The 25,581-nt window shown below is 43.1% G+C and overlaps 3 protein-coding genes across 4 annotated transcripts in view; all 3 read left to right on the forward strand.

Moving 5' to 3' along the window:
• SMG1 (SMG1 nonsense mediated mRNA decay associated PI3K related kinase) overlaps positions 1 to 5,343 on the forward strand; it is a 67,415-nt gene extending 62,072 nt beyond the window's left edge. For both annotated transcript variants that reach the window (XM_055707474.1, XM_055707475.1), the window contains 8 exons: positions 95 to 247; positions 583 to 762; positions 980 to 1,207; positions 1,666 to 1,877; positions 2,077 to 2,183; positions 2,911 to 3,090; positions 3,295 to 3,401; positions 4,094 to 5,343. In XM_055707474.1, coding sequence (XP_055563449.1) covers positions 95 to 247; positions 583 to 762; positions 980 to 1,207; positions 1,666 to 1,877; positions 2,077 to 2,183; positions 2,911 to 3,090; positions 3,295 to 3,401; positions 4,094 to 4,171 — 1,245 coding nt within the window. In that variant the 3' untranslated portion in view covers positions 4,172 to 5,343. The remainder of the gene's footprint in view (positions 1 to 94; positions 248 to 582; positions 763 to 979; positions 1,208 to 1,665; positions 1,878 to 2,076; positions 2,184 to 2,910; positions 3,091 to 3,294; positions 3,402 to 4,093) is intronic.
• Positions 5,344 to 10,271: 4,928 nt separating this feature from the next.
• Positions 10,272 to 17,457, forward strand: ARL6IP1 (ADP ribosylation factor like GTPase 6 interacting protein 1). The gene is made up of 6 exons (XM_055709378.1): positions 10,272 to 10,391; positions 12,354 to 12,487; positions 14,251 to 14,370; positions 15,253 to 15,370; positions 16,037 to 16,121; positions 16,371 to 17,457. The coding sequence occupies exons 1-6, from the start codon at positions 10,356 to 10,358 to the stop codon at positions 16,487 to 16,489; spliced, it is 612 nt and encodes a 203-aa protein (XP_055565353.1). The 5' UTR covers positions 10,272 to 10,355; the 3' UTR covers positions 16,490 to 17,457.
• Positions 17,458 to 18,531: 1,074 nt separating this feature from the next.
• RPS15A (ribosomal protein S15a) lies at positions 18,532 to 22,975 on the forward strand. The gene is made up of 5 exons (XM_055709270.1): positions 18,532 to 18,645; positions 19,569 to 19,706; positions 19,900 to 19,979; positions 21,503 to 21,588; positions 22,840 to 22,975. The coding sequence occupies exons 2-5, from the start codon at positions 19,574 to 19,576 to the stop codon at positions 22,931 to 22,933; spliced, it is 393 nt and encodes a 130-aa protein (XP_055565245.1). The 5' UTR covers positions 18,532 to 18,645; positions 19,569 to 19,573; the 3' UTR covers positions 22,934 to 22,975.
• Positions 22,976 to 25,581: the final 2,606 nt, after the last annotated feature.

Consider the following 25,581-nt stretch of genomic DNA (forward strand, 5'->3'; position numbering starts at 1 on the left):
TGTGCACTTTTTTTATGTTAGGCAGTTGGGCTTGAGATTATGTATATCAATAGGTTATTTATATCTGTTTGGGTTTTTTTCTTCCCCAATACAGGAAAAACTAGCAGCACTTGAAGCAAGTATTGAGCAGCGTTTAAAATGGGCAGGAGGCGCTAATCCTGCACTGGCACCCGTCTTGCAAGATTTTGATGCCACTATTGCTGAAAGGAGAAACCTTGTACTGAAAGAAAGTCAGAGAGCGAGTCAGGTACTCTACATAAGTGCAGTATTACTGACTTGATAAGTGTGTTCACTTTTTATTTCCTGCTTGAGATTTATGTAGAAAACTTTTTTCCTCTTCAGCATCTAAAGAGCAAACAGAAATAACCAAATACTTCTGGGAATTTCACTTCAAAAGCCATATGAATAATCTCTGGGAGAATTGCTGCAGGGATGGATGGCCCTGAAATGATACCGCTACTTAACAGAGCGGCTTTACTGCTATATTTAAAACTCTGTCTTCCAAGGACATGGAAGAAATGCAATTTGTATAATAGGCAGTTTAATTGGAATAATTTTTCTCACTTTGCTTCGATTTTTCAGGTCACTTTCCTCTGCAGTAATATCATTCATTTTGAAAGTTTACGCACTAGAACAGCAGAAGCCTTAAATCTTGATGCTGCATTATTTGAACTTCTCAAACGCTGTCAACAAATGTGCTCATTTGCGTCACAGTTCAACAGTTCGGTCTCTGAACTGGAGCTTCGCCTGCTTCAGAGAGTGGTAAGTAAAGGTCAAAGCAAAGTATGTAATGTTAGAATCACTGTAATCGCGAGCTCTGAATTTTGTCTTTCATTCTGAATTAATGTTATGTATACCTTTGGATGGGTTGTGGATTACGGTGTATTCCATCAGCTGCTAAACAATTGGCAGTAGCACCTACACAGTAACTGAGTTTTATGTTTGGATACAGATACAAAAATGTTTCTGTTATTTTTAGGGCACTGGTCTTGAACATCCTATTGGCAGCTCTGAATGGCTTCACTCAGCTCACAAGCAGTTGACCCAGGAAATATCTACACAGAGAACTGTACAAACAGAAAGAGAACAGCAAATAGAAACAGTTTGTGAAACAATTCAGAATCTGGTGGATAGTATTAAAACTGTGCTCACGGGTCATAACAGACAACTTGGAGATGTCAAACATCTACTGAAAGCTATGGCGAAGGTATGCCTAAAACTTCATTAAACTTATTATTCTAACCCATGTCAGTATGGTTTTAAGAAAATTAACACCTGTAAATATGTGCTTAGTAAAGTACCTATGAACAGTGAAATGTGTTTGTGCATATGGAGTTTGAGATACAAAATTAATTTCATCTCTAACAGTTCATAAAGCTTTATTTCTAAAGTTAGGCTCATCAGGCTTTGGTTTTATTAAACCTTTGCTCTCAATTGGCAGTTGAAACATTGTGTTTACAAATTCTCTTGGGTTTTAATTAAAAAATGTTTTAAAACATTTGGTCTTTCTCAAATTGATTTTCTTGAAATGTAACTCCTGAAAATTAATGGTTATTTGTAGTCAAATAACAAACAGAGGGGCTGAAAAGGCTAAGAAATGCTCAACTTCATTCTCTTAGGCAAAATACAGCAAGTAGTTAACCTTTTTGCACATCTTTGTTACAGGATGAAGAAGCGGCTTTGGCAGATGGTGAAGATGTTCCCTATGAGAATAGTGTTAGGCAGTTCTTGGGCGAATATAAATCGTGGCAAGATAATATTCAGACAGTTTTGTTTACATTAGTTCAGGTTATGGGTCAAGCCCGCAGTCAGGAACATGTTGAAATGCTGCAGGAAATAACTCCCACCTTGAAAGAACTAAAAACACAGAGCCAAAGGTAAGAAAGTCACTTGCCTTCAGGTGAAGGCACTTTGCTTATCTGCTTGTATGGAGCAGTGACACAGTACAGGGCACCTGCTTGGTGATAGTCATAGAATGCAGAAATTCTTCTGCAAAATTTCACTTGACTTTCTGTTTTAGTTTTTAATACGTAGAGTAGTTGCATGAATATTTATCAAGTCTATTATGTTTCCTAGTGTCTACAATAATCTGGTGGGTTTTGCATCACCCTTAGTCACGGATACATCAAATGAATGCTCAAGCCCAACGTCAGCTGCTATGTATCAGCCAACCTTTGCTGCAGGTAATGCTTGAAAAAGTACAAACCAAAACATCAGGAATTGATGTTAGAGTGGGGATCATCACTTTTATTAAACTTTGATATACAGACAATCTCTGCAAGATCATAAAAGCCCATAAAATTCAAGTCATTCAGCATACAGTGCTGAATGGCTGCTTGGTCGTAGCCTTTGAACAGACTTAAAGATCTGGATTCACTCCAGGAAGCCCAGAATACATGGAATGCATTGTCACATATATCAACTGAACTGTAATTTCTGTTGAAATTACTACTAAAATTTATAGTGACCTTGAAATTAATCCTGAAACCCTACAAGGGCATTCACATTTGTAAAACTTTCATTACATTACAGTTAAAACCTCAAGGTTTCTTATGAGCATGGATTTCTATTTCAAGGATTATTCTATTGTTAATGTTTGGACTAAGTACAGGCTCCTGATTGCATTTTATAACTACCATACAAAATGATAGAATTAGAGCTTAAGAGAGCCCATAAAAATTTGCCCATAAAAATAAATGTTTTGCAGTGGAACAAAACCTGTTTACAAAGTGAAAGAACTTTAGAAAACTGAAAGATTGAGGAGGGAACAACTGCTGCAGACTTTAAAATAGAAGTTTAAAATGCATTTGTACTGATAACTGCATTTGATATATGTTTAATGGTGTTTTTTCTTATATCTATGATACATTCTTTGGAGTACTTTTAAGTGCTTTTAAACTTCCTTTACAGCTGTACGTAGCAATACCGGGCAGAAAACTCAGCCAGAGGTGATGTCACAGAATGCAAGAAAGCTAATCCAGAAAAATCTTGCCACGTCAGCAGATACTCCTCCAAGCACAGTCCCAGGAGCTGGCAAAAGTGTTGCCTGTAGTCCCAAAAAGACAGCCAGGGACCCTAAAACAGGAAAAGGTAAATACAGGGCTTTAAAAACAAAAACAAAAAAAAAAAAAAAAAACACAAAAAAAAAAAAAACCCAAAACAAACTGCAAGAAGAAAACCACCCAAAAAACCCAATAAAGAATGACCACTGACAACAACAAAAAACCCTGAAACATATCAGTGGCCTTCTGTGTGGGAATGTAAAATTGAATTAACTTTATTTTGTACCTTTAGCGGTGCAGGAAAGGAACTCGTATGCAGTTAGCGTGTGGAAGCGGGTCAAAGCCAAGTTAGAGGGCCGAGATGTGGATCCCAACAGGAGAATGTCTGTTGCTGAACAGGTGAGTTGAAAATAATGAAGTTCCAGTACTGGTCCTCGCTTTAAATATTCGGTGGCAAGCACATGTGTATGTCTGCTGGAGTATGCCTTAAAAGGCTGAAATCCTGTTGTGAATGAGGGGTCCCTTTTGAGATGTGTGACTTATTCCAATGCAAATCAAGGTACGCTGCTGCCTTATATTGCTGCATTGATTTTTTTTTTTAATCAATTGCTTTTGTTTTCCATATCATAGATCTATCTAAATTCACGAATTGGATAAAATTGATTTTTGTATGTCAGTAAGCTAACATTTGTTACACAGCTGTTGATACCCAGGGAGAACATGAGATCTGTACAGCTGTCTAAAGGACAGAACTTGTCTGTGTTTAGTAGCATAACACAGCCATGCTCCTGTCTCTGGGAAACTGCATCAGGGGACCCAGATGTCCACATAAATCTGAGAACATTGTGACTCTTTTCGAGATGAGGGCGATGAATGAGATGGTGCGATCTTTTTTTGCCCCTGCAGTACCAATTCCTATTTCTTAGGTGGACTACATAAAGTTTTGCAAGATTAAGTTTACAGTTACTATAGATTTTTTTTTCACTCAAGCTTTGTATTTGCAGGCGACATTCAACAGTAAATTTTAAGATCACTTAAATGCTTTTAAAAATCTAGCTTATTTTTAATTGCTTGTTTGACCTTTTTAATAGGTTGACTTTGTGATTAAGGAAGCAACTAATCTAGATAACTTGGCTCAGCTGTATGAAGGTTGGACTGCCTGGGTATGAGTAGGGAGAAAGCAGATCAGTCTGGTTCAGCGAGGTCAGACATCCACCAGAATCAACTCGGCCTCAGGCATCCATAGCCGCACCACAGTCGGTGGTGATGCATACTGGGGCTTAATCTGAGGAAACCTAGGAAATCTCGGTGCACTGGGAAGTGAAATCCTGCAGGATAGCTGCACTCAGGGATACGCTAAACACAATGGTCTGCAACCCCCACGGTCAAGGGTGAAAGCTCACTGCTTGAACAACACGGTTTGTCTTTCTGCTACGGAAGAACTGCAAACGTGTCTGGGGGTTAGCTGCAGAAAGAAATCGGGATGCTACAAACCGCAGAGTGATTTGGAACTCAATTCCACCCGACCCTGTGAACAATTCAGGAAACACCGAACCCTGTTCAAAGAAAAACAGAAAAAATGGGGCCATGAAGAAATCACAGCAAGGGAAGATTTGATGCATTCAGATTCTTGTTACTCTTGTTGCGTGGCAACAGTGCTGGTTGAGTCAACCAGTTAGTATGGAAAAAGGCTACAAAATGTAAACTTCAGAAATGGACTGAAAGCCAAGAGCTGTACATCAGATACACGCTGCATTGGAAGAACTTCTGAGATAGAAGAAAAAGCCTTTGTTCTCTTCTCCCTTTCCTCTTTCCTTTCTCTCCTCCCTCCCAGCCTCTCCTTGCATACACCCCTCTCGGCTTATTCTTGTAGGTTAGGCGTACTTCCAATATACTTTTTATTTCAATGCTTCTACTTCACAGTTTAGTCAAATTAACAACTTAAATTTTGTTTGGTAAACAAATTTTCCAAAAGCACTGAAGATAGAGAACATCAACGGTTACTTATGAGTTGGTCAAATGCAAAATGTAGTTTTGGTTATTTTAAAGTCATTTCTGTGATTCTATTATGTACAGTTTCTCAAAATTGTCACTGTGCATTTAAAAGTAATGAATCTTACAGGCATTTGATTTAATGTGCACTTCCCTCTGCTTGCAGTGTACACTTTTTTGTAATTCAAATTGTCCCTCCAATCTCATTCTACTGTGATTGCTGTAGTTTCTTTTGTACAACGTAGCTAATCCAATGTAATCTTTACCTTTTTAAAAACCAGGATAGAGTATCTAGTAGAGTTTTACATTGTTGATGACAGATAAAACAATAAAGTGATGTTCTGGTGGAGGTAGAGTGATATGCTTTTTGCTTCACTTTCCTAATATTTTTAGTTTACACTTGTAAATTATAGTGCTTCAGTTCACAGGGGTATATGTATAATCCAAGAAATGAAGGACTCTCCAATTTTTGTTCAATTAGATCTGTAAAGATTTCTGCAAAGTAATTTTCCTTTGCCATATTACTTCTATAAATGGTTGTTCAATGATGCATCCACAGTGAAACTTCCACCAAGGTTTCTTGCTTTTTTTTAATCAATTCTGTACTCAAAGTGTGATTATGTTCAGAAAAGTCTCTCTAAAAATGGCATCTTCTTACTGAGATCAATGTCCTGCTTGTCTGCCAGTTGTCTAAAAGACTTCTTGCTTCCTTTTTGAAGTCGGACACCCTTAAGAAAAAGCAACTTCCTTTTCTTAGAGCAAATAAACCTTGTGCAATTCAGTTACAACTACACAATCTTACAGGTGCTGATAGCTAAAGCAGAAGCGCACACTGGTGTTCTCAACCCAGATAAATGTGCGCAGTTATGTATTAAAAGTTGCTCTTTTGTAAACTTGGTGAATTCTTTACGCACAGTTGTTGAAAAACAATAGACATGGGAAAATCCTTTTTGCCATTTTAGTTACTTTTCAAAGGAAAAACTTTAAATATAGCATTTTGTCAATCAAAATCTTAAGTATTAAAGGATTTGAGCCAAGCCCATTCCTGGCATAAAATTAATTTAATTGAATGAATTTGCAGCGGTTCATCTGACTAGAAAGCTTGGCTAGTAATTTTCAGGTAACATAAATTTAACACCAGGCGTAAGTAACAGACAAACTTGTGTTATTTTCAGTATTTGCACTATGCTAACTGCTCTGCCTCCTCGGTAGGTCTTAGAATTCACTTTCTCCTCTGTTGCCAATTTTTCGTGGACATGCACTTGGAAGTGTGAGAGTTTTCAACAGCCACACGGCCTTTTTTGCATTCTGATTGCCTGATTAACTCTAGGGAAGTCGCAGGCTTTGTCTCTGACGATACCCATGCAGATGCATTCCACTGCCATTGCTTCCTGAACCCTCTGCCACGCCACGCGTTGAAAGAAGGAAGGCTCTGAACGTTGCAGTGAAGAACATTCATATGCAGAACGAGACACTTGGCACTGTTGGTCCTTTTTATTTTTTTCCAGTTAAAAATAACCTTATGAACAATCTGTTTGGAGTACCATGGTAACAAGAGTGTATTATACATGCTGTTTTATTTCTTGGAAGCTGGGGGGAAGGGAGGGGTAATGCACTCACCTGTGGCTCATGTATTATACCTCTGCTATCCAGAAATGAAACACTTGTGTGGAGATGGGTTCTTACTGCATAATTTAATAAAGTTTTAAAAAAAAAAATTGTATTCATAATTTCCTTGTATGCAAAACTACTTGTGATTGTGAAAATCAGGGGGGAGAATGAAGTGCCTAAATACAAATAACAAACCAAATCCCAAATTAGAGCAGGATTCTCCAGAGACTTAAATTTGGGTTACTAATGTTGAGGAGTCAGTTTACACACTTAGGAGTTAGTGGGAATTTCAGCTTTTGCTGGCATGTTTTTCTTGGTAAATATTGACAATATGGCAAATCGGTACAGTCTTGGTTAAAGCTAAAATGTAGGCTCTGTGTGTGCATCTTGCATATTAAATGAGACTTCTTGATTTCTTTAATTAAATAAGATTTCTTGAAGTCAAACTCAAAGTGTGCTCATCGGTGTTTAAGTTGTTACCCCCTCCCCATTATAGGCTAGTGGGTGACGTGCTGTTAACCCTTTGAAAATCCAGTTACTAGTTTGCTCTTCCCGCTCCCCTTCTGCAAAGCCAGGATGTGAGTGTGGATCTACCAAACGGGTTACTGGGATGTGTTAAACAATCAGGATTCGTTAGTGGTGTCTTAGATTATTTTGGTGGGATTGGGATAACAGCAGTGTCACGTTAATATAACTGAAATTGAAATGGTAACGTGTACAGTTAATAAATTGGTTTTACTTTGCAACAATTAGACTAATCACTGAGGGCAAAACTATTTAAATAGTAATGGTTTGCCTAATTTTTCACCTCTCTGCAAAACTCAAGTGTCTAAGATGTAAATCAGAGGGAGGGAGCTAGTTTTCCAAGGAAAAATGAATGAGATGTCCATAAAAGCATTGCTGATAGTGCCGGTGCGAGGTTGTGTTGCAGGGTGAGGAGGGTGTGTGTCCCTGCACAAGCTCTGCCGTGGGAATTCACCTGAATTAAAAGCACCATATAAAAATATTCCTTCAGAAATACTGGGTGGGATTGGAGAGGTTAAAGCTCCATTTTTCGAAATGCTGTAGTCCTTAAGGTTAATTTGCTTCAATTATTCATTGATGTGTTCTGTGCCTAGTACATTTGGCAGTCCTGTTCTAGCTCACTCAAAGTATTTCAAAGATTTCTTTGGTTTTCTTCCCTTACTTTTTTTTGCAAGCTTTTCCTAAAATCATTACACATTGAAAAATTGGTCTAGGAAGAAAGTTAAAGATGACACCTGCCATCTTTTGCTTTCTTAACAAAGTACCCAATTATCACATGCATATATTATTTCTTTTTCAGTAGTGGAAAACAGTTACCCATGGGTATTCTTTAAATGTTTTAGTTAAAGAATTTAATTGAAAATACAGATACTACATAAAACTGTTGTATATACTTGAGTGCATAGCTGATTAGAGCAATTCTGTTATGCATCAGATTTATTAATAGCACAAGAAAAAAGTTTGAGATGCCTTTATTATATGAGGTATGAATGGGTGGAGGCTTAACATGTAAAACTTGTGTCTCGATGTCTAAGTGCACAGAGCAATAAACTGCTCCTTTTAAAGATGCTTTGAAGCTGGCTCGGGAATTTAATTTTCTGTGCATCTGCTAAGGGAAGCTCAGCGTAGGAAGAATGCATCGCATTGCAGCACGACCTGTGTCACGCACTGAAGCACACAGAAAACAGTTGCCTGTCTATAGTTCAGGTAGTGTACAGGAGGTGATGAATAGGGTTTTCCATGCTCTGAGCTATTACCTTTCTCTGCCTTCTACAGTAGGACTCTGATTTTAACAACTGCATTTATAAACATATACATGTATATGTATACACACACATCTTTTTTTCATTTGACGCGGTGCTTCGGAAGGCCTGGCTGCTCAGCGAGGAAGGTCCTGAGCAGTGTGGCAGGACCCCGTGCTGTCCTGGTCTCAGAGTGCGATGGCCCAGCCCTGGTATTTCTGAGTGCGAGGGCATCCCGCAGCACTTGCTGTTCCTTCTGCCCCTCCGCTACGGGGCAAGGCGTAACGTGAGGGAACTGCACCTCGGTGGCCCCTCTAGGATGGGAGAAATACTAACAGCGGACTCACCTGGGAGCTGGCATTTGCAAGACCAGCTTGAAGGTAGTGAATCCGGTAGGAGACGAAGATGATGGAAATACCCTCTGAGTTTTCACTGGTGAGTGCTTGTGGTTTTGGGGTGAGAATCATACCCATGGATGAAACCGGGAGCTGGCTGATCGAGTAGCCAGAGAGGTGGCTTCTGCAGGACACTGCCCGTACTCCTAGGGACAGTGATGCGTCATGCGTCTATGTGTGTCTGTACTTCCTCAAAAGACTGATCAGAATTATTACTGGCATCACTTCCTAATGAAATTAGCTTTTGCTTGAGCTTTGTGGTAAAATTACAGATTTTGAGGGTGGACTCCGTTATTTTTAGGGGCAAAATAGGACACAAAAATACTCTTTACTCTTAGCTTTTAGCAACATGCAAATGAATTCAAAGGTGGTTCAGTAAAGTATCTATTTTTTACATACAATCTTGAGTGTGGAAAGCACTCTGTAAAAGACCCAACAATCCAGTACAGCCATATTCTTGCTTTTATAGTATCGTACTTAATCCTTTTTTTCCTTTCCACCAAGCTGGTGAGCTGCTTTGGAAAAGCATCACAGTTTTGGTGCCAGAAACCCTAAGAGGTTTTCTTTGCCCTCGTTTTGGAATTGCATTACATCCTAGCGATGGTGATTAAGCTCTGTAACACGTGCCTGAAACATTTAGACAGCTGAGCCAGAAAAAATATTTATATCCTAGTGCTTTTTCTCCTGTGTCTATTCCCATGAAATAAATGGGAAGAAATGCTATGTGACCAAAGACGGGGAAGCAAGCTGCGGGCCAGCTGGGAGAGCCTGCCGGTGGAGTCCAGGTGCTGCATCGGTCTCCCATGCGGTAATCCTGGCGCCTGGGAATCCCACCCGGGAATTCGGCTGCCCACAGCGGGCACGGCGGGCGCTGCTCCCGGGCCCCGTGCAGCAGCCACGCAGCCGCGCTGGGCACACGGCAGGGATGTGCAGCCACGGCCGGTTCGGGGCCGGGCCCCCCGCCCCGCGTTACTTCGGCAGCAACGGGCGCTTTACCCGCACCGAGCTGTTCCCGGCGGGAATGCGCCCCGCTCGCCGGGCACGGGTGTCTGCCAAGGGAAGGAACCGTTCCCCACGGCACACCACCCGCACCGCCCTGCCTCCCCAGGCGCGCCCGGGGCACACGGGTCGGGCGTTTTAGAGTGAACGCACCGTCCCTCAGGGCCTGCCGGGAGGTGGCACCGCCACCGCCCCCGTGCCCACGGCGGGCTGCGGGCCCGCCTCCCCCTGCCCAGGCGGGCTTCAGCGCCAGGCAGGCGGCCGCCACGGCTCGCCTCGGGCCTGCTCCGCCGCACTGCCCGCGGGTCCCGCGGCTGGGCCGGCCCTGCTGCGCTGCGCTGCGCTGCCCCGCCCCGCTCCTGTCGCAGTCGCATTGCGACGGAGGGGGGTGGAATGGGGCGGAGGCCCCACGCTGATTGGGCGGCTCTCGGTGTTCAAATCCCACCAGCCAACCAGATGTCGATGAGGCGCGGCAGAAGCGCTAGGATTGGCCCGCGCTGAGTGAGGAGAAGGCCAATCAGGCCCGGGGAGGCTACAAAAGCCGCCGGCGGCGCGGGAGGGTGGGGCTGGCCGTGAGGGGGCCGCGCAAGATGGCGGAGGGCGACAACAACAGCGTCTACCAGCTGGTGAGGGCGGGCGGCCCCCGCTGAAGCTGGCGGCGGGGCCGCCCGGTGGCTGCGACGGGGCTGCCCGGGGAGCTGGGGCCCGGGCAGGGCGGGGAGAGCCGGGCCTGGCTGCGGCGGCTGGCGAGGGCCGCCGGGCCCGTGGAGGGCGGGGAGCGGCCTCCCTGCGTCCGCTGCTGCCGCCGAGGGTCCCCGGGGTGGGCATCGGCTTGTGGCTGAGCTCCGGCGGGGCTGCTGCTCGCAGGCCGGAGCTCTAACAGCCTCTGGCGGTACCTGCCGCGCCGGGCTCGTATCGATACTCATTTTTAATGACTTGTTATGAAATATTAAATATTCATGTCTTTGTGTTTCAACATTCTTCGGCTGCGTTGCGGAATGCTGCAGCTTTGCGGGAGAGTGTCAGGAGCTGGGTGATGGGCTTAAATATATCAAGGGTGGGTTTGAATACTTAAGCAAGATCCTTCGGTTAATTACTTTTTTATCTCTAATGGCAAACGCGCCGCCCCCGCGGGGAAGGAGCTGTGTGTGCAAGCGCCTGCAGCCTTCGGCAGGGCTGCCTGCCTCGAGCAGAACTTCGTATTTGTGGAGACTTCCATAATGTTCGATTGACGAAAAACCACTTTTGACGGATGGGCTCTGGAATGCGAATGGTGTTGACAGGCGCTGACTTAAGTTGTCTCTACCGGGCCCGGTGGGAAAACACCTTACAGTCGTGTCTGCTGGGCTGGCAGGGGCAGGCTGCTATGAGTAACGCTGTGGTTTTCCAGTCTGTTTCCCATCAAATTTTCTCTTGGTTGTGATAATAAATGCAGACGGTCAGAGGTAATAAAGCAAAATAGTCTGTCATAAAACTTTTGGAAAAATGCAGCTTTTGTTCTTTTTTTTCTTCCATCTGACAGTTTGGGTTTATAACTTCAAATGGATGTGGTAACGGGCAGGTGGTCGGCAGCATGCCAGATGGTTTTCTACATTTCTGTCCTGAACTATTGTTTTCAAATAGTTTCCAATGGAATCACACAGGAAAGACATACTTTACCATGATAGCTGCACTCAGCTGTCCTTGTTACTCCAGTGGTATCAGGCTTCTCGTTTGAGTTAAGCATAGCACACAGCTGAGAATGAAACCTGCTCTGCTGTCTCTGCACAAGCCTATGTGCAGGTCTTGGCGACTGTTCACCTCTCACAGCTTGGGCAGCGATCGCTTCTGTTCGCGGTTGAATGAATGTTGTGATCTCTGAGATTCTTTGTCCCAATGAGGGGAAACTGTTAAGCTATGTTAAATGCAGAACATCTCAGGTGAACTGCTTAGCAAGCTGATGCCAGAACAGAAAAGGCCTCCTTGCAGATGATGTGTAGCAGTGAAGATAGGAATAATACAGGAAGGGGAGTTTAAAGGCTGCCTGATCACTGTCTTGGGCAACCTGTGGAAAAACTACCTTTGCAGTCCAGATGTGATCCATTGGGTAATTTTCCTTAACTGTGGATTCTGAGTTTTTATCCATCTTCCATGTGTTGGGATGGTGTTGGACAGCAACTAGTAAGCCTCAGCTTAATGTGGTAGAGTTGTCTTGGAAAATACATGTGTTTTAAACAGTTCTCATGTTGCAGTTTTCCAGTGAAGACTTGAGAGGCTTTAGCTAGACTTTAAAACTTGACTTTTTACTAACCTGGGGAAGGAAGTACCATAAATGGGAGATTGGGGGAAAACACCTTGGCTGAGTGTGGGAGGAGGTATCATTTGGTCTAGTAACATATGCTGCTGCATTGTTAGGATCTTGACTGTTTTAAAGTGTCGGTGCTACAATGTAACTCAGTACAAAACTTACAGCACTATTAGTAATTTAATTACTCAGAAAGGTTTGTGACTGGACTTTTAATTACAACACTTTTTTTAGGTACTTGAGTGTGGGAATTAATTTGATACTCTAGTTAGTAACAAAAGACTTTTCTTCTCTTTTTGTGTAGGCTGCAGAAACTGCTAGCTTGGAAGAGCAGTTGCAAGGATGGGGAGAAGTGATTCTGATGACCGATAAAGTTCTTCGCTGGGAGAGAGCTTGGTTTCCTCTGGCACTGATGAGTGTTGTTTCCTTTTCGTTTCTGTAAGTAGTTTGTAGACGGAGCCTAGAACACCATTGTACTTTCATGGCTGGTGGAAAGCCTATTAAGTAAATTAGTAAGGCGTCTTTAAAAATCTAGTAGGAAGGCTCTCTCTCCAGGTTCTGTGTCTGAATGCATGTGAACTTTCTTGAAAAGAAAAACCTTAAGTATTGAGAACAGGAAGTACTGTGAGTCACGTCCTGCCCAGAGGTGGGGGCAGTGCTTTCTGCAAAGGCTGTTTGCCAGCAGTGGTTGCCATTGTTTTTTACCATGCTCAGCTGTATGTTCTTCATTGGTATGTTCCTATTCTGCCCTCATCCTTTGTAACCTACTTCTTAGTCAAATCTGGTTATCTCCTTTGGCTTTTTTCCCCAAACCAACAGCAGTATTGTTATGGAAGACTTGTTTCCATAGGGCAGACTTTTCTATTCAGCACCTTTGGTGTGTTGAACTCATCCTGAGCAATCAGATTTGCAGAACTTGTTCTTTTACAGTCTCTGCCCTGTCCTTTGAGAAAGGAGGAAAAGGAGAGACTGCAGGTAACTTTCAGTCAACAGGATGGGAGGATGTGCCTGTCTTTGCATTGGAGATGCAGAACGGGCTTGCTGGAGGCACTTGTACATGCTTTTATGTAATGGGGTAGTAGGTGACATCAACCTGCCTTGTACAGACTAGTGTCCGTGCCAGCTGTGGAGTTTGCCAGTTGCATGTGGTTTTGGTGTAAGGAGAAGATGGGAGTTACAAAAACAAATGTTGAAGCAGGTGAGGCAAGGATAATTGGTTTCCTGGTTTATATAAATTTTACGGCCTTCAAGGGAGGCGAGGAGGACGGAAATGAAAAGAAACAAAAAGGAAACAAAAGAAACAAAAAGGAAACAAAAGAAAAATAACTTTTAACAGAAGTAATTACATGAACTTCAGGGTATTCTGGTATAAATTCTGTCATTATAGAAGGAAAGATCTTGTGTTGAGTAATACTCTGAGGAAACAGAACTACTTCAGATTCTAAATTGGTACTTCATGAAAAATGAACTTCAACACTCAGCACAGTAGCACTGTGCCAGATGTATAGAAAGACTGCCCCTCCAATGGACTGTAATTTCTTTACTTTTATTGCTTCAGTGTTCAGGAAGTTGTGTTAAGTGCAGATAAGTAGCACAGGGCACAGCTGAGTCTTAACAGATGCTTAAGAGATGAGCTAGTTCTCTTCCAGTATCTGAGTGTTGGCACACAATGTGTAAAAGCACCACGCTGTCCTAATTGGAGATTTATGGCTCCTTGTCCAGAACAGGTTTGGTTGGCTCTCACAGGTGAGACAGAGTGACTGACAGCCCATAGTGGATGTGAGTTCTGTGACTGACTTAAGAACCAACAAATGTAGAGGTTTCACTCTTATCTGGTTATTTCCTGTGTTACTCATTCACCCTCATCCCCTGGTCAGCCTAAAGTTCACTAGATGTCAACTTCTGAGAGGGCAAGAATTGATTAGTTTTTATTTCTACTATATTTCATACTACGTTTGCTGTATTGTAGCATTTTCTTATCTAGTACATTAAGAAAAATGTGTTTTGAAATCTGTACATCTTTGTGATAGTGCTGAAGTACTTGAAACTTTTTACTAGTAATAAGAGCAAATTTGAAAATTTTTTCAAGGTTGTGCAAGGGGGTAGGTCTACTGTTTAAAGTCCTGAGTCAGGACTAAATACTGTCTAGTATTTAGTAGGCTGAGCATCCAGAAGTCATTTCTGTTATCTTCTTTCTGCAGGATGATCTACTACTTGGACCCATCAGTTCTTTCAGGTGTCTCCTGTTTTGTTATGTTCCTCTGTTTGGCTGATTATCTTGTTCCTGCTCTTGCACCTAGAATCTTTGGCTCTAATAAATGGTGAGGAAAGCTTGAATTAAAATAGTTTGAGTGTAAATAAATAACAAACTTTATCAAAATGGTATGTGGCTTGCAAATACCAGATGATAGTCGTAGTAAAAAATCGGCAGTCTCTGTAATAAATGAAGTGAGGACACTAGTAAGATGTCCTTCATTCAGAAAAAGAGAAAGAGAACTACAACAATGTATCTTTATTGTTTCTTTTCTTCTCGAAAAATAAGATTTTTTTGAAGGAGCAGGTGCGTTCTTTGCTTTCCATTAAGGATGCTAGTTAGTTCTGCTAAACCGGTTTTTAGTAATTAATGGATAATAAGACACTGAGAATTAAAATCATAAAGAAGGGTATTGGATTATATGTTTGAAAGAGTGGCAGTGGTAAATACAGTGAAGAAAAGAGCAGTGCAGAGAGTGTGAATGTGATTGTGATTGAAACAGATTTGAAGAAGGACAAGGGTTATATAAAATTAGTAAGCTGTAGAAGAATGTTATTTGAACTAAATATTGAGTTAGAAGTAAATTTTAGTGTATCTGCTTTAAGGTGACTAGTGGATAAATGTTCTTGTCTAATAATGAATTGACAGAACCCAAAGTAATACACGCTGGTATCAGGTGTGTATTGCTTGTGTGTATCACACTGGTATCAGACTAAAATCAATAGTCTTCTGGTTTGAATGTGTTGCTCTTTCAGAGTCAGTGTACAGAAAAATTATATGGGGAATTGCATTATGATGCTAAATAAAAATAAGGTCTGGAACCAAGTGAAACAAATGCCAGGATAAGTACTGGATAAATTTTCACTGCCAGAAAAATACCATGGGAGATTTTTAAAATTTCAGAGGAAATCCTGAATTCTTATTTCTGGCTTTTTTTCTTTAATAAAAGGACTACGGAACAGCAGCAAAGATTTCATGAGATTTGTAGCAATTTGGTAAAATCTCGTCGCCGAATTGTTGGCTGGTGGAAACGCCTCTTCACATTGAAGGAAGAGAAGCCTAAAATGGTATTGAGTTCTAGGAGTTCATCTCTATTGTATTAAGATTTTATTTGGTTTGTTTTATCTTAACTATTTTCATGAGGTACATGTCTGATTGAACTGGTATTTCAAACCAAGAACCAGCAGTTCTGGCTGTGACTTAATCCAGTCAACATCTTAAAGTGGCAAGATACATGACTTTAAACTTGTGGTGTTATGTGGTTAGGAGTGTACCCTTGATACTATGGTAAAGCTACATTGGGTTTCTTTGGATAGTTCAGTTTTTGGAAACACAACTTGTTTCTGGTGTACTTGAACTATCAAAAAAAAAAAAAACCCAAAAAACCCTTAGTAACATGCCAGCTGAGGTACGTGAACTGCTGAGTTTTCTGCCCTGAAATCGGCTTCAGGTACTGCGTGAGGCTGAAGTTGTGTCAGTGGGGTTGATGTAGGCTGACTAAGGGATATCAGGACAGAAAAGAGCTGGCATCCTGTAAAACTGATGGTCGGAAAATAAATGAGAACTTACAATTCTGTAATCTCAGTTTTAACAAGCCTATGCATAGGTGTTGCATGTGGAAGAGCCAGCAAATTTTAAGTTAGTTTTAAATGTTGAAGTGTTGCCGAATACTGAAGGGGAGGAGGGAGAATTCCCAGCAGATCTGTGATAACTGTTCCCTTTCCATTTTTTAGTACTTCATGACCATGCTGTTTTCTCTTGCTGTGGTTGCCTGGATTGGACAACAAGTTCACAATCTCTTTCTGACTTATCTTATTGGTAAGTATGCAGCATGCAAAACAGAAGTAACTTTTTTTGTTAGCTGCCTGAAATGGTACAAGACTGGTAGAAGTAATTTTTGGTTATGAGAGTGTGGTGATTTGTTAGTGTTGCAGGGTCATATTTTTCTGTTTTCAAGCAGTTAATGGTTCTTAAGAAAAGCAAGAAATTGCAGGGTGACAGAAGCATGTTAAAGGAGTATTAAGTAATTCTTTTTTTTTCTTTTTTTTTTTTTCTTCCCCCCTCTAGTAAGTTTCTTGTTGCTGTTTCCTGGACTAAACCAGCATGGGATCATTACAAAGTATGTTGGAATGGCGAAAAGGGAGGTAAACAAACTTCTCAAGCACAAGGAGAAGAAAAATGAATGAAGACTTAACTGCTGTTCACTCTTGTAAAAGGTTTACTTGAACAGTTTTGAGAATTAATGTATAATTAAGACAATAGAAATTTTATCGCTCATTGGCTTTTTTTATTGGCTCCCTGATGAAGTGAAAATGTCAATTTAGCAACTGCTGTGGGTTTGTGTGTCTCTTGCTGTGCTGACTTGAGTTCTGCAGCTGATCTTATACGAAAGATCCTGACCTTTGATGTACAGAGCTTATTAAGTGTCTTCACCAAACTAAGAGGCCCTGTGATAAAATACCCAGTCTCAAGAAACAGCAGAATCATAATGTGTGATAGCATTTCTGTAACTGTGTTAGTTTCACTGATCATTAATGTGTGCCTACAGCAAGTATGAAAGGCAGTGCTGAAAGCTTCTGCTTCTTGGAGGCTTATTACTACTGATCCTTGTGGAAGGAGGACAATTAGCTGACTACGAATGGTCATAGCTGAGGGTGCATACTCAAAATTGGGGCAGAAGGTGATCATCTCGCTGAACCTGTTTGATTTTTTTTTTTTGACTGCATATACCAGATTATCTGTTGAATAGGGCTCTGGAACATATAAATTTGTAGTTCATTTATTTAGCTGTAGTGTAAAATTTTAACTCGTTGCACTGAGACTGTAGAAAGTGAGTTAAGGTGCATGTTGCCTTGATGGCCGATTGTTCTAAAAACTGCTGTTGTGGAGCCATGTAGCACGTTTGGTTTTCTGAATGTTGTTGTCTGTATACAAAATCACCTTGGATATGCTAGGTTTGTCTCTGTAAATAAGCCTTTCTGAATTGTTTGTTCTTTTCTATGACTTCTCTTTTTTTTTTTTTTAAACTGAACTTTATCTTTAAAAAGCTAAAACCTGTGTTACTGTTTTAAAAGTTTACTGTTTTAAAATGAACTTTCTTCAGTGTCTATTGTAACTGTTGAATAGGTAAATACAGACTAAAGAGAAAAAACTTAAGACTTTTTTGTGAATGTACAGAATATCGCATAAGTACATCTTCCAGTTGAGAGCTGGGGCTGGGAGTGGTGTTTTGGTGGCATGTGGTGTGCAGTGTCCTAATGGAAAAACACCCTCCCTTTGGAGTGGCTCCCTGTAAATAGTAAAACTTGTATCAGCCCTGACAGTACAGTGACAGCTCCTGCTGCAGGGAGGAAGGGCTGTAATGTCACCTGGAGTTGATGGACACTGATAAAAGGGATAGGTTGTGGACAAATTGGATCCAATCAGTAAAACTTGAGAGATCTGAACCGTGGGGAGATGCTGCCGTGCCATCATTTAGAAAGTGCTCTACTTGACTGTAGAGTTAACTGCATTTTGGAGGGGTCGTCCTTTTTGAACCAGGAGGGAGTCAGGCCTCACCGCATGTCCCTGAGGACCCACTTGGAGGAGTCAGCATTGGCGGGAGAGCTGTGCACTTAACTGGCACAGGCTGTCGCTGGAAGAAATCCTGGATAGAAGAAGACCCATGGTGACACTGCACAGTGTCACGGAGCTGTCTGTGGGAGACTGGTGGGAGCCTGTGCCCCACGCCGGCATGGCTGTTGGGTGCTGTATGGCTGCTGTGCCAGCTCTGAGTGCCCTGTGTCCCTTCTAACTGGAAAATTCCATAGCAGCACAACCCCTCCGCTCGGTGAGCTGGGACCATCGCCTTCCCTTCACGGTACTGAGTAGCTACGCTGCTCGCTGCCCGTAACGTGTCAGCGGATGCGTTGGGAATCCCTGCAGTGGTGCTCTGTCTTGCAAAAAAAGATTTAAAAAATTAGAAATGGGAGGGGGGAAAGGGAAGCCCAGCGCACTGCGGGACGGCCGCGGCGGTACCAGCCCTGCCTGCCGCCTCGGGGCCGGTGGGTGGCTGGCTGGGGGCTTGCTGCCCTCCGGGGCAGCCCGGTGTCCGGCAGTGGCCCCGCCGGCGCGGCCGAAGCGTTCCGGTTGCTATAGGAACGGGCAGCCGCGTCGCCCCGGAAGTGCGCCACGCGGCTCCCGGCCAATGGGGATGACCAGCTGTGGCGCGCGGCGCCAGCCGACTGGGACTCCAAGTCTCGCGAGATCTGGCGGGGCGCCGCGCGCCACCACGCGCCCGTGGCCCTCCCATAATCCCGCGCGGGCGCCGGGTCCCTTCCTTTTCCGCCATCTTGCTGCACCGGTGAGTGCAGGCTGCCGCTGGGTGCCGGCGGGCATCCGCCGCCTCCTGGCCCCATCTGAGCCCCGCGGCCGCCGCTGCCCGCCTCGCCGGGGCCGCGGGGGTGCGCCCGCCCGGCCCGGCCCGTTTTGAGCCGCCGGTGTCTGCCCGAGCGCTCTCTGGAGCCTCCAGAGTGGCGGGTGGGGGGCAGCGCCCTCCTGCCGATGGCGCCGCTCCCCGCGGAGATGCGGGGCGGGGGCCGAGGGCGGGGGCTGGCGCAGCAGCCGGGCCCGGGCCGCTGCCCTGGGGGGGCTGGGTCGGGCAGGGCACGGAGGCGGCGGACTGCGGGGAGCGAGGGTCGTGCGGCGCTGCCTGCCAGGAGGTAGCGGCGGGCGGGGGGCTGGGCCCCGGGGGAGGGGACGGGGCCTGGCCGCGCTTGCCCGGCGGCCTCGGGCTCCGTCGGGAAAGGCCTCATGTGCCGCGGGACCGGGGCGGCTCGCAGCGGCGCTGGCCCGGCCCGGGAGCCCTCCGTGGGCGGCGGTGGCGGTGCGCTGGCCCCGCTAGTGAGCGGGGTGACAGTGCCAGCCGGGTCACACCGTGCCCTAGGCCGGGTGCCCATGTCAGTACCATGAGAACGCAGGAGCTGGTGCCCTGTTCCCTTTTCAGAGTGCTGTGTCGTGCGTGTATTCGGCACTTCTCTTGCAGCTAGGCAAGCCGAGCTCGTATCTCTTATGTAAATGCATCTATGACATTTAACACCACGTACGACTCGGTTTTTGAACAGGGCTGCTCTCCTTGTTAGCCTAAAATTGTTTTTTGAGGCTTAACATAACTTTCTGTCAATCTTGGATCTTTTAAGACTAAAACTAGTCTTAAAAAAAGTGGAGTGCTTGGGATTTCTGTGCCGAAAAGCTGGTGTTCGTAACTGCCTCCTGTCTTCCCTGCAGGCACCATGGTGCGCATGAATGTTCTAGCCGATGCGCTCAAAAGCATCAACAATGCAGAGAAACGTGGGAAACGCCAAGTTCTCATTAGGCCGTGCTCCAAAGTAATTGTCCGGTTTTTAACTGTGATGATGAAGCACGGTAAGTCTTGAGTGCACAGCACTGACTTGTTTTTCTCAGTTCGTGGTTTCTGTGGATGCTGTTATGTTTAGGTGCTTTTTGGCTAAAAGTAAATTGAGGTGCTCGAGTTAGTCTTGTACATCGTGGTTAATTGAGTTGTATTACGGTAGCTAAGCATACATATTTGATGTGTCTGTTTGCTCATCTTTTATAGGTTACATTGGTGAATTTGAGATAATTGATGATCACAGAGCTGGGAAGATTGTTGTCAATCTCACAGGCAGACTCAACAAGGTAGGATTTGTTTTCCTGAACTCAGTTCTCTAGGATGGTGTTTAAATTAGACCTTCCCCCCCGCCCCCCCTTGTTTGTTCCAGTTTGGAAAGAATTACTTGTAAGGAAGGTGGTATTTATTGTACAACTCTCACTCATGGGTATTATCAGTGGTTATCAAATGCTTGTTAATTTTTCTAGATCCATGATGGTTGACTGGGTAAATTTCTTTTAAACTCTGAATATGTAAGACACATTTTCAGGGAAGTCTGCTTGCAAGTGCTGTGTGTTTCTCTCTCTTTAAAGGCTTTCTGGTTACCTAGCGATTTCTCAGTTTCTTTGATGTTTAAGCTATCTAGAAGACTTGTCTTAAGAGATAGGCACTGAGTTGCTTTCCACTTGATGGTTAATACCTGTAAATGTTGAGAAGACAAGCGTTTCTCCTGCTGCTAGATGGGCTTTGCTTGCAGGTGAGGGAAAGTTGAATGTTAATTAGTGCTTTTTAAGTTCCTGGGGCATATGAAGTATTCATGTATGTTGGATTTTTTAAAAATGCTTTTGTCGCAAAATCTTGAGCCATCTGGTTCTGTGATGACTTGCTGTGCATTATTCTTTCCAATTAAGCTATTCAAATCAGAGGTGGCTCTTTACTAAAGAAATAAAAGAATTACTTGGTCAAAATACATTGGGGGCTATGTCTGCAATGAACAAGTACTGCAGCTGAAAATTACTGGAGTGTAGTAGGCGGAGAATTCCAACACCATCCAAATTACTAGTGTCAATGTGTCTGTAATAAAAATAATATACGTCAGGTTTGAGTACAGTGTTCCTTGAACTCTTCCAGCATGCTTTTGTAAAAGATCTTCCAGGGTGTAGCTGGATCGAACGTTTCTCTCAATAGTTGCAACAAGCTAAGAGTTGTTTGATTCAGAAAAATGCCCATCAGTGCAGGAATTTGTGTTTCTGTTTTGCTCTTGGGTATTAATTAAAATATTTTGAGCTAGTGAGGTAACTTGAGGTGATAGCGGTGGTCATAGTAAGTAATATGATTAACTTGAAAACTTTGCTAACTTTTAGGAATGTTAATTTCCCCCTTTTTAAAATCTGCAGGTATTTTTTGCCATCTATGTATGATGATTAGAAGTAGAATATCCCTGAGTAATTGAAGGATTTTTGATGATATAGGATGCTTAATAATCTTTAGTGGTTCATAGTGTGCTTTTGTGCTCTCCCAGGTCTAGCCATTAATTTGTTAGTTAAGCTTCAGCAGCAGTGTAAGTCGCTATTTAAGCGAGGAGGAGGAGGAGGAGGCAAGGCTAAGAAAATAATAGCTGAATAGCTGTGTGAGAGGCTCAACGTACATGAGAGGAAGCACTGTTTCATGTTACGGGTAATGGAGCATGCTTCTTCGTACTCTAATCTTTTGCTGCCAAAAATATTTTTAATTGCAGTTGTTAAATTCCTTCATCCAGTGAACTGGAATGACAAATGTGCAAATCCAGTTTATAAAGTTCTTCAGTTTGTAATGGAATTTTGTTTTATAGTGTGGTGTAATCAGTCCCAGATTTGACGTTCAGCTGAAGGATTTGGAAAAGTGGCAGAACAACCTGCTGCCTTCACGTCAGTTTGGGTAAGTATGGAAACACATCTGTGTTGTATGTAAAAACGTGGGATTTTTTATTATGCTTTCATATTGCTTGAGTTACAAGTTGCCTGACACCTTTTCTCTCATCAGTCTGGAGGTAGATACCGGTCTAAAAATCCATCTTCTATATAAATGCTCTTTTTAACCAGTTTTAAAGGGGCACTGCTAAGCAAGCACCTGGTTTTGCTTGGCTTTGGTAAATCCTCATTTCACCTTTTCTACAGTTTACTGGGAAAACAGTACTTTTCTCTTAATGGTTTTAATTTTATTAGTGGCCGTTTTTAGGGGAAGGAATCATGAAAGTTACAAGGTTGATGGAACTAGGTTGTACTACTTCAAATTAAACTTCTTGATAGTGTATAAATTGATTAGATAATAAGTGGTGAGAGACTCAGAGCCCCTGTTAAACAAACCTCCGTAACACAGAAAATCTTACTATTTTGTGGTATTTTTTTCCTTCACAAAATTCACTGAGTCAAGAGTAATAAATCTCAGTGCACCAGGATGACAGGACTGGAAGAGCCTTCAGGGGCTCAGCCGGTCTGTCCTGTCAAAGGCAGGATTAACAGTTGGTTGTCACTTCTGTTCTTAAAGCTCCAGAGATAAGCCTCTTGCTGTAGCTGTACCTGTATGGCTTACTAGCGTGTGTTGTCACACTGAGATTTTTGAGAGTATTTATAGAGTGGTGGGAGAAGAGGTTCTCAGACCTGAAGCTGTGCGGATGAAGTATGCTGATAATCCTGGTGCTGGCATTAGCAATGACGAAGGCTGATTCAGTTGTCAGTCCAGATCCAGATACTCATCTGCATCAGTGCACAGTGCTCAAAACAGAGACAACGTGTGGGGAGCTGAGGAGCTGTCTGGCACCATGGCAACTCTGCCTGCTCTAAAGAAAAATGTCTGCTTAAAATAGAAGCAGGCTTTGTCTAGAAACGATAGAGTTGCTACTGTGCAACAGCAGAACTGACTTTACAGGGCGAATGCACAAGAAAACTTCTTGTTGAGACTTAAGCAGATACTTGGAGAACAGAAGCCTGTAAATGTCCTTTGAGTGCTGCAGAGTTGTACTTCAGAGGAGTTTCTTTTTTGTTGTCTGGTGGTGGGCCTAACGGAAGTAAGATTGGGTTCTTCCAGAAACTAATCTTACTGTTGTAACACAGAAATGAAGTTTGCGCTGTCAACTCTGCACGAGCACGGAATGAAACAAGAAACTGAACGTTTGTTGTTTCTTAACAGGTACATTGTACTGACAACCTCAGCTGGCATCATGGACCATGAAGAGGCTAGGCGAAAACACACAGGAGGCAAAATCCTGGGATTCTTTTTCTAAAACTTGTAAAAAAAGAGGATACTAATAAATTGTTCAAATGGACTCTGGTGTTTCCAGTCGGTATTTTAATGACTTCAAACACTACCTGCTGGTAGTGCTTGTAACAACTCTTCAATAGCGTGCAAGTTCCAAATTCAAGTGACGTTCTGGTTCCCCATCATCCCTGGTCACAGCTTTTATTTCTGTTAATGATATTACATACTTTTGATAGCTGCCACTTGAGTGACAGTTACCGGTTGCTATACAGAACAACTTCAGCAGGGGAACTGTCACGTTAAACTACATGTTAAACAGTGAGATTGTCTCATAGGTGTTGGATGAGTGTGTCTCCATAGTTACATATATATGATATAGTTTCACCTTTTGGCTAAATAATAGGAGATGCCTTGCCAGAAATTTGTTTCCTGTTCATGGTTTAAAAAGTGATGAGATGTGGGATTGTGGAATAATTAAGATGGTTGAAGTTTGATTTCGGATCACAAACTGGTTCCGCATCTTGTAGTGTAAGGAGTAACTGAGGTAGAGGTGTGAATGTTTTCTCTTGCTTTTTCTTCAGATTTCTACTTTGGCATTCATTTGAAACATTTTGGGTAGGGTAGTTGCTGTGCAGCTGCTTTGCATGTTGCCGTGAAGGTACAACTGGGATTTCCTTTGAAGTTTTTGGCGCTAGGAGGTAAGGATATCTGAACTTGCAGGCGATGGACTGTTCAGTGTTGAAGGAGTTGTTGGTCTTTGTTTCAGGTGTCTGATGCATAACAGCATAATGTACGTGATAAAGAAAAACCAAGACAATTCTTTCAAAGCAGTACACAGAGCAGGTAACTACAGCTGAGGAGGTAAGCTTCTGGGCTGATGGCATTGTCCTTTTGCCAGCTGTTGGAAATCCTTTGCCTTATTTCACTTTGTTGGGAGTCTTTATTAGGAAGGAGCCTATTGAAGGGTAGCAAGCCTGTTTCAACATGCTGCAAAACAGCTGTTGAGTTTGTGGTTCTCCCGATACAGATGGAAACAATGTCCCTTCTTGGCGATATGTCCTGATACTTGATATCTACAGTTGCTTGAGATCAAGTATTGTGCCTTGTAGGTGGTACTTCGCAAAGCTTTTCAAAGAGCCTTGGGATGGGAGTGACCATCATTGGGCACGGAGTCCTCAAACTCTAACCTGTTTTGGTTCAATCTGTCACTGTTTATGGAGAAAAGAAGGTGATCCTTCAAAGCAAAGAGGTTTTAACTGTGTAGACAGGCAGCACAATCTCCCCTGAGGTGGTGGCTCCCCTGTGAGGAACAAGAAGCAACAGAGCTGTGAAAGACTGCTTACAGCAAGTGTTCTGATGGTGGACCATTAGCGTCCTGTAACAGACTTGCAGCTTGACTGAGAAGAACAGGAATAATAAAAAAACAGGCTAGTTTACCTGTTTTGTCTCAGTCTATGCTGGTTAAGGTCACAAAGTGTGGATTGCAGATGGCATCAAAACATTCAAATGTGATCAGCTCAGCGTGTTCTCTGATTTGAAACAAATTTGTTCAGCTGAAGATAAAGATCTGTACCTTGAATTACAAAGAGCAGTTACAAAGTCAAAATAAGTCTGCCTTGACCCCTTTTTATTGTCAAGTCAAGCTATTCAGGTCTTTTTTTCTATGCTTAATGGAGATAATTTTGCAGTACTAAGTATTGATACACACACAAGCTTTTGTATTTCTTGCTCAGAGTAACCGTGAGGATCATGTCAAGATTCCACTGATCCTTTTTATAAAAGCTGGGATCAGTCCAGAATAGAAAACATGTTTCTGATACCTGGTGGAAGAAGGTCAGTGACACTAAGGCTTTCTTCAGATGAATGTGCTATGGCTTTGAGTTCCCTGCTAGTTTGACATTACTGTTTTAAACCAGTTTTGTACAGTGCACGCACCAGTTTTCCTGAACCAGTTTACCTGTGTATGTCCTTTACTACCACAGAGACGTCTGAAGTAGCAGAATTAATGATATTCTATGTTGATGGACCAGTGGGGAGTAAGCCATTAGTTTATTTCACAAGCCAGCCCAGTGACTTTGTAGAACTACTAAATGGAAACTAGGTCTCCAGTGTAAAAAGAATGACTTCGAGAGACGCATGCAGCAGCAGATGTACCTTCTCCGTGGTGTGTCTTAACGAATGTAGCTACACACAAGGCTTACCGCTTGTGGAGGCTGATGTGGCTGATCCGAGTTCTTGAGATTATCTCTAAGCTTGCGTCTCACTGATGAGAGCTTTACTCCTGGGCAGTCACTGCTGGCTGAAACCCAAGGAACTTCTGTAGTGGGACTTGAGAGCTGACAGGCAGGACTATGACACACCCTGCAACACATCTGCTTTAAATGGGTTTGTAGAAATTCTTAGGCGTGTTTAAAATCAGAAAGTGGTTTTGCTTTTTTAAGCCTCAGTGATGCTTTGTGAGCTGAGGATGTACGCCTGGGGAAAGCAGTTTGTAGGTAAAAGTTAACGATCATTTTGGGTAATGCAAAGATTAGTAGGGGGAGGTGAGAGGGAAGGAAGCACAAAGCTGAAAGTGCAGTATGGGTTGCAACTGGCAATCAAGGTGAAGTGTTAGTTTAGAGAAGGTGTTTGGTACCTGTGGAGCAGAGGGTGACATTTGTGATGGAGTCATCC

Source organism: Falco cherrug, chromosome 4, assembly GCF_023634085.1.
Source record: "Falco cherrug isolate bFalChe1 chromosome 4, bFalChe1.pri, whole genome shotgun sequence".
Lineage (NCBI taxonomy): Eukaryota > Metazoa > Chordata > Aves > Falconiformes > Falconidae > Falco > Falco cherrug.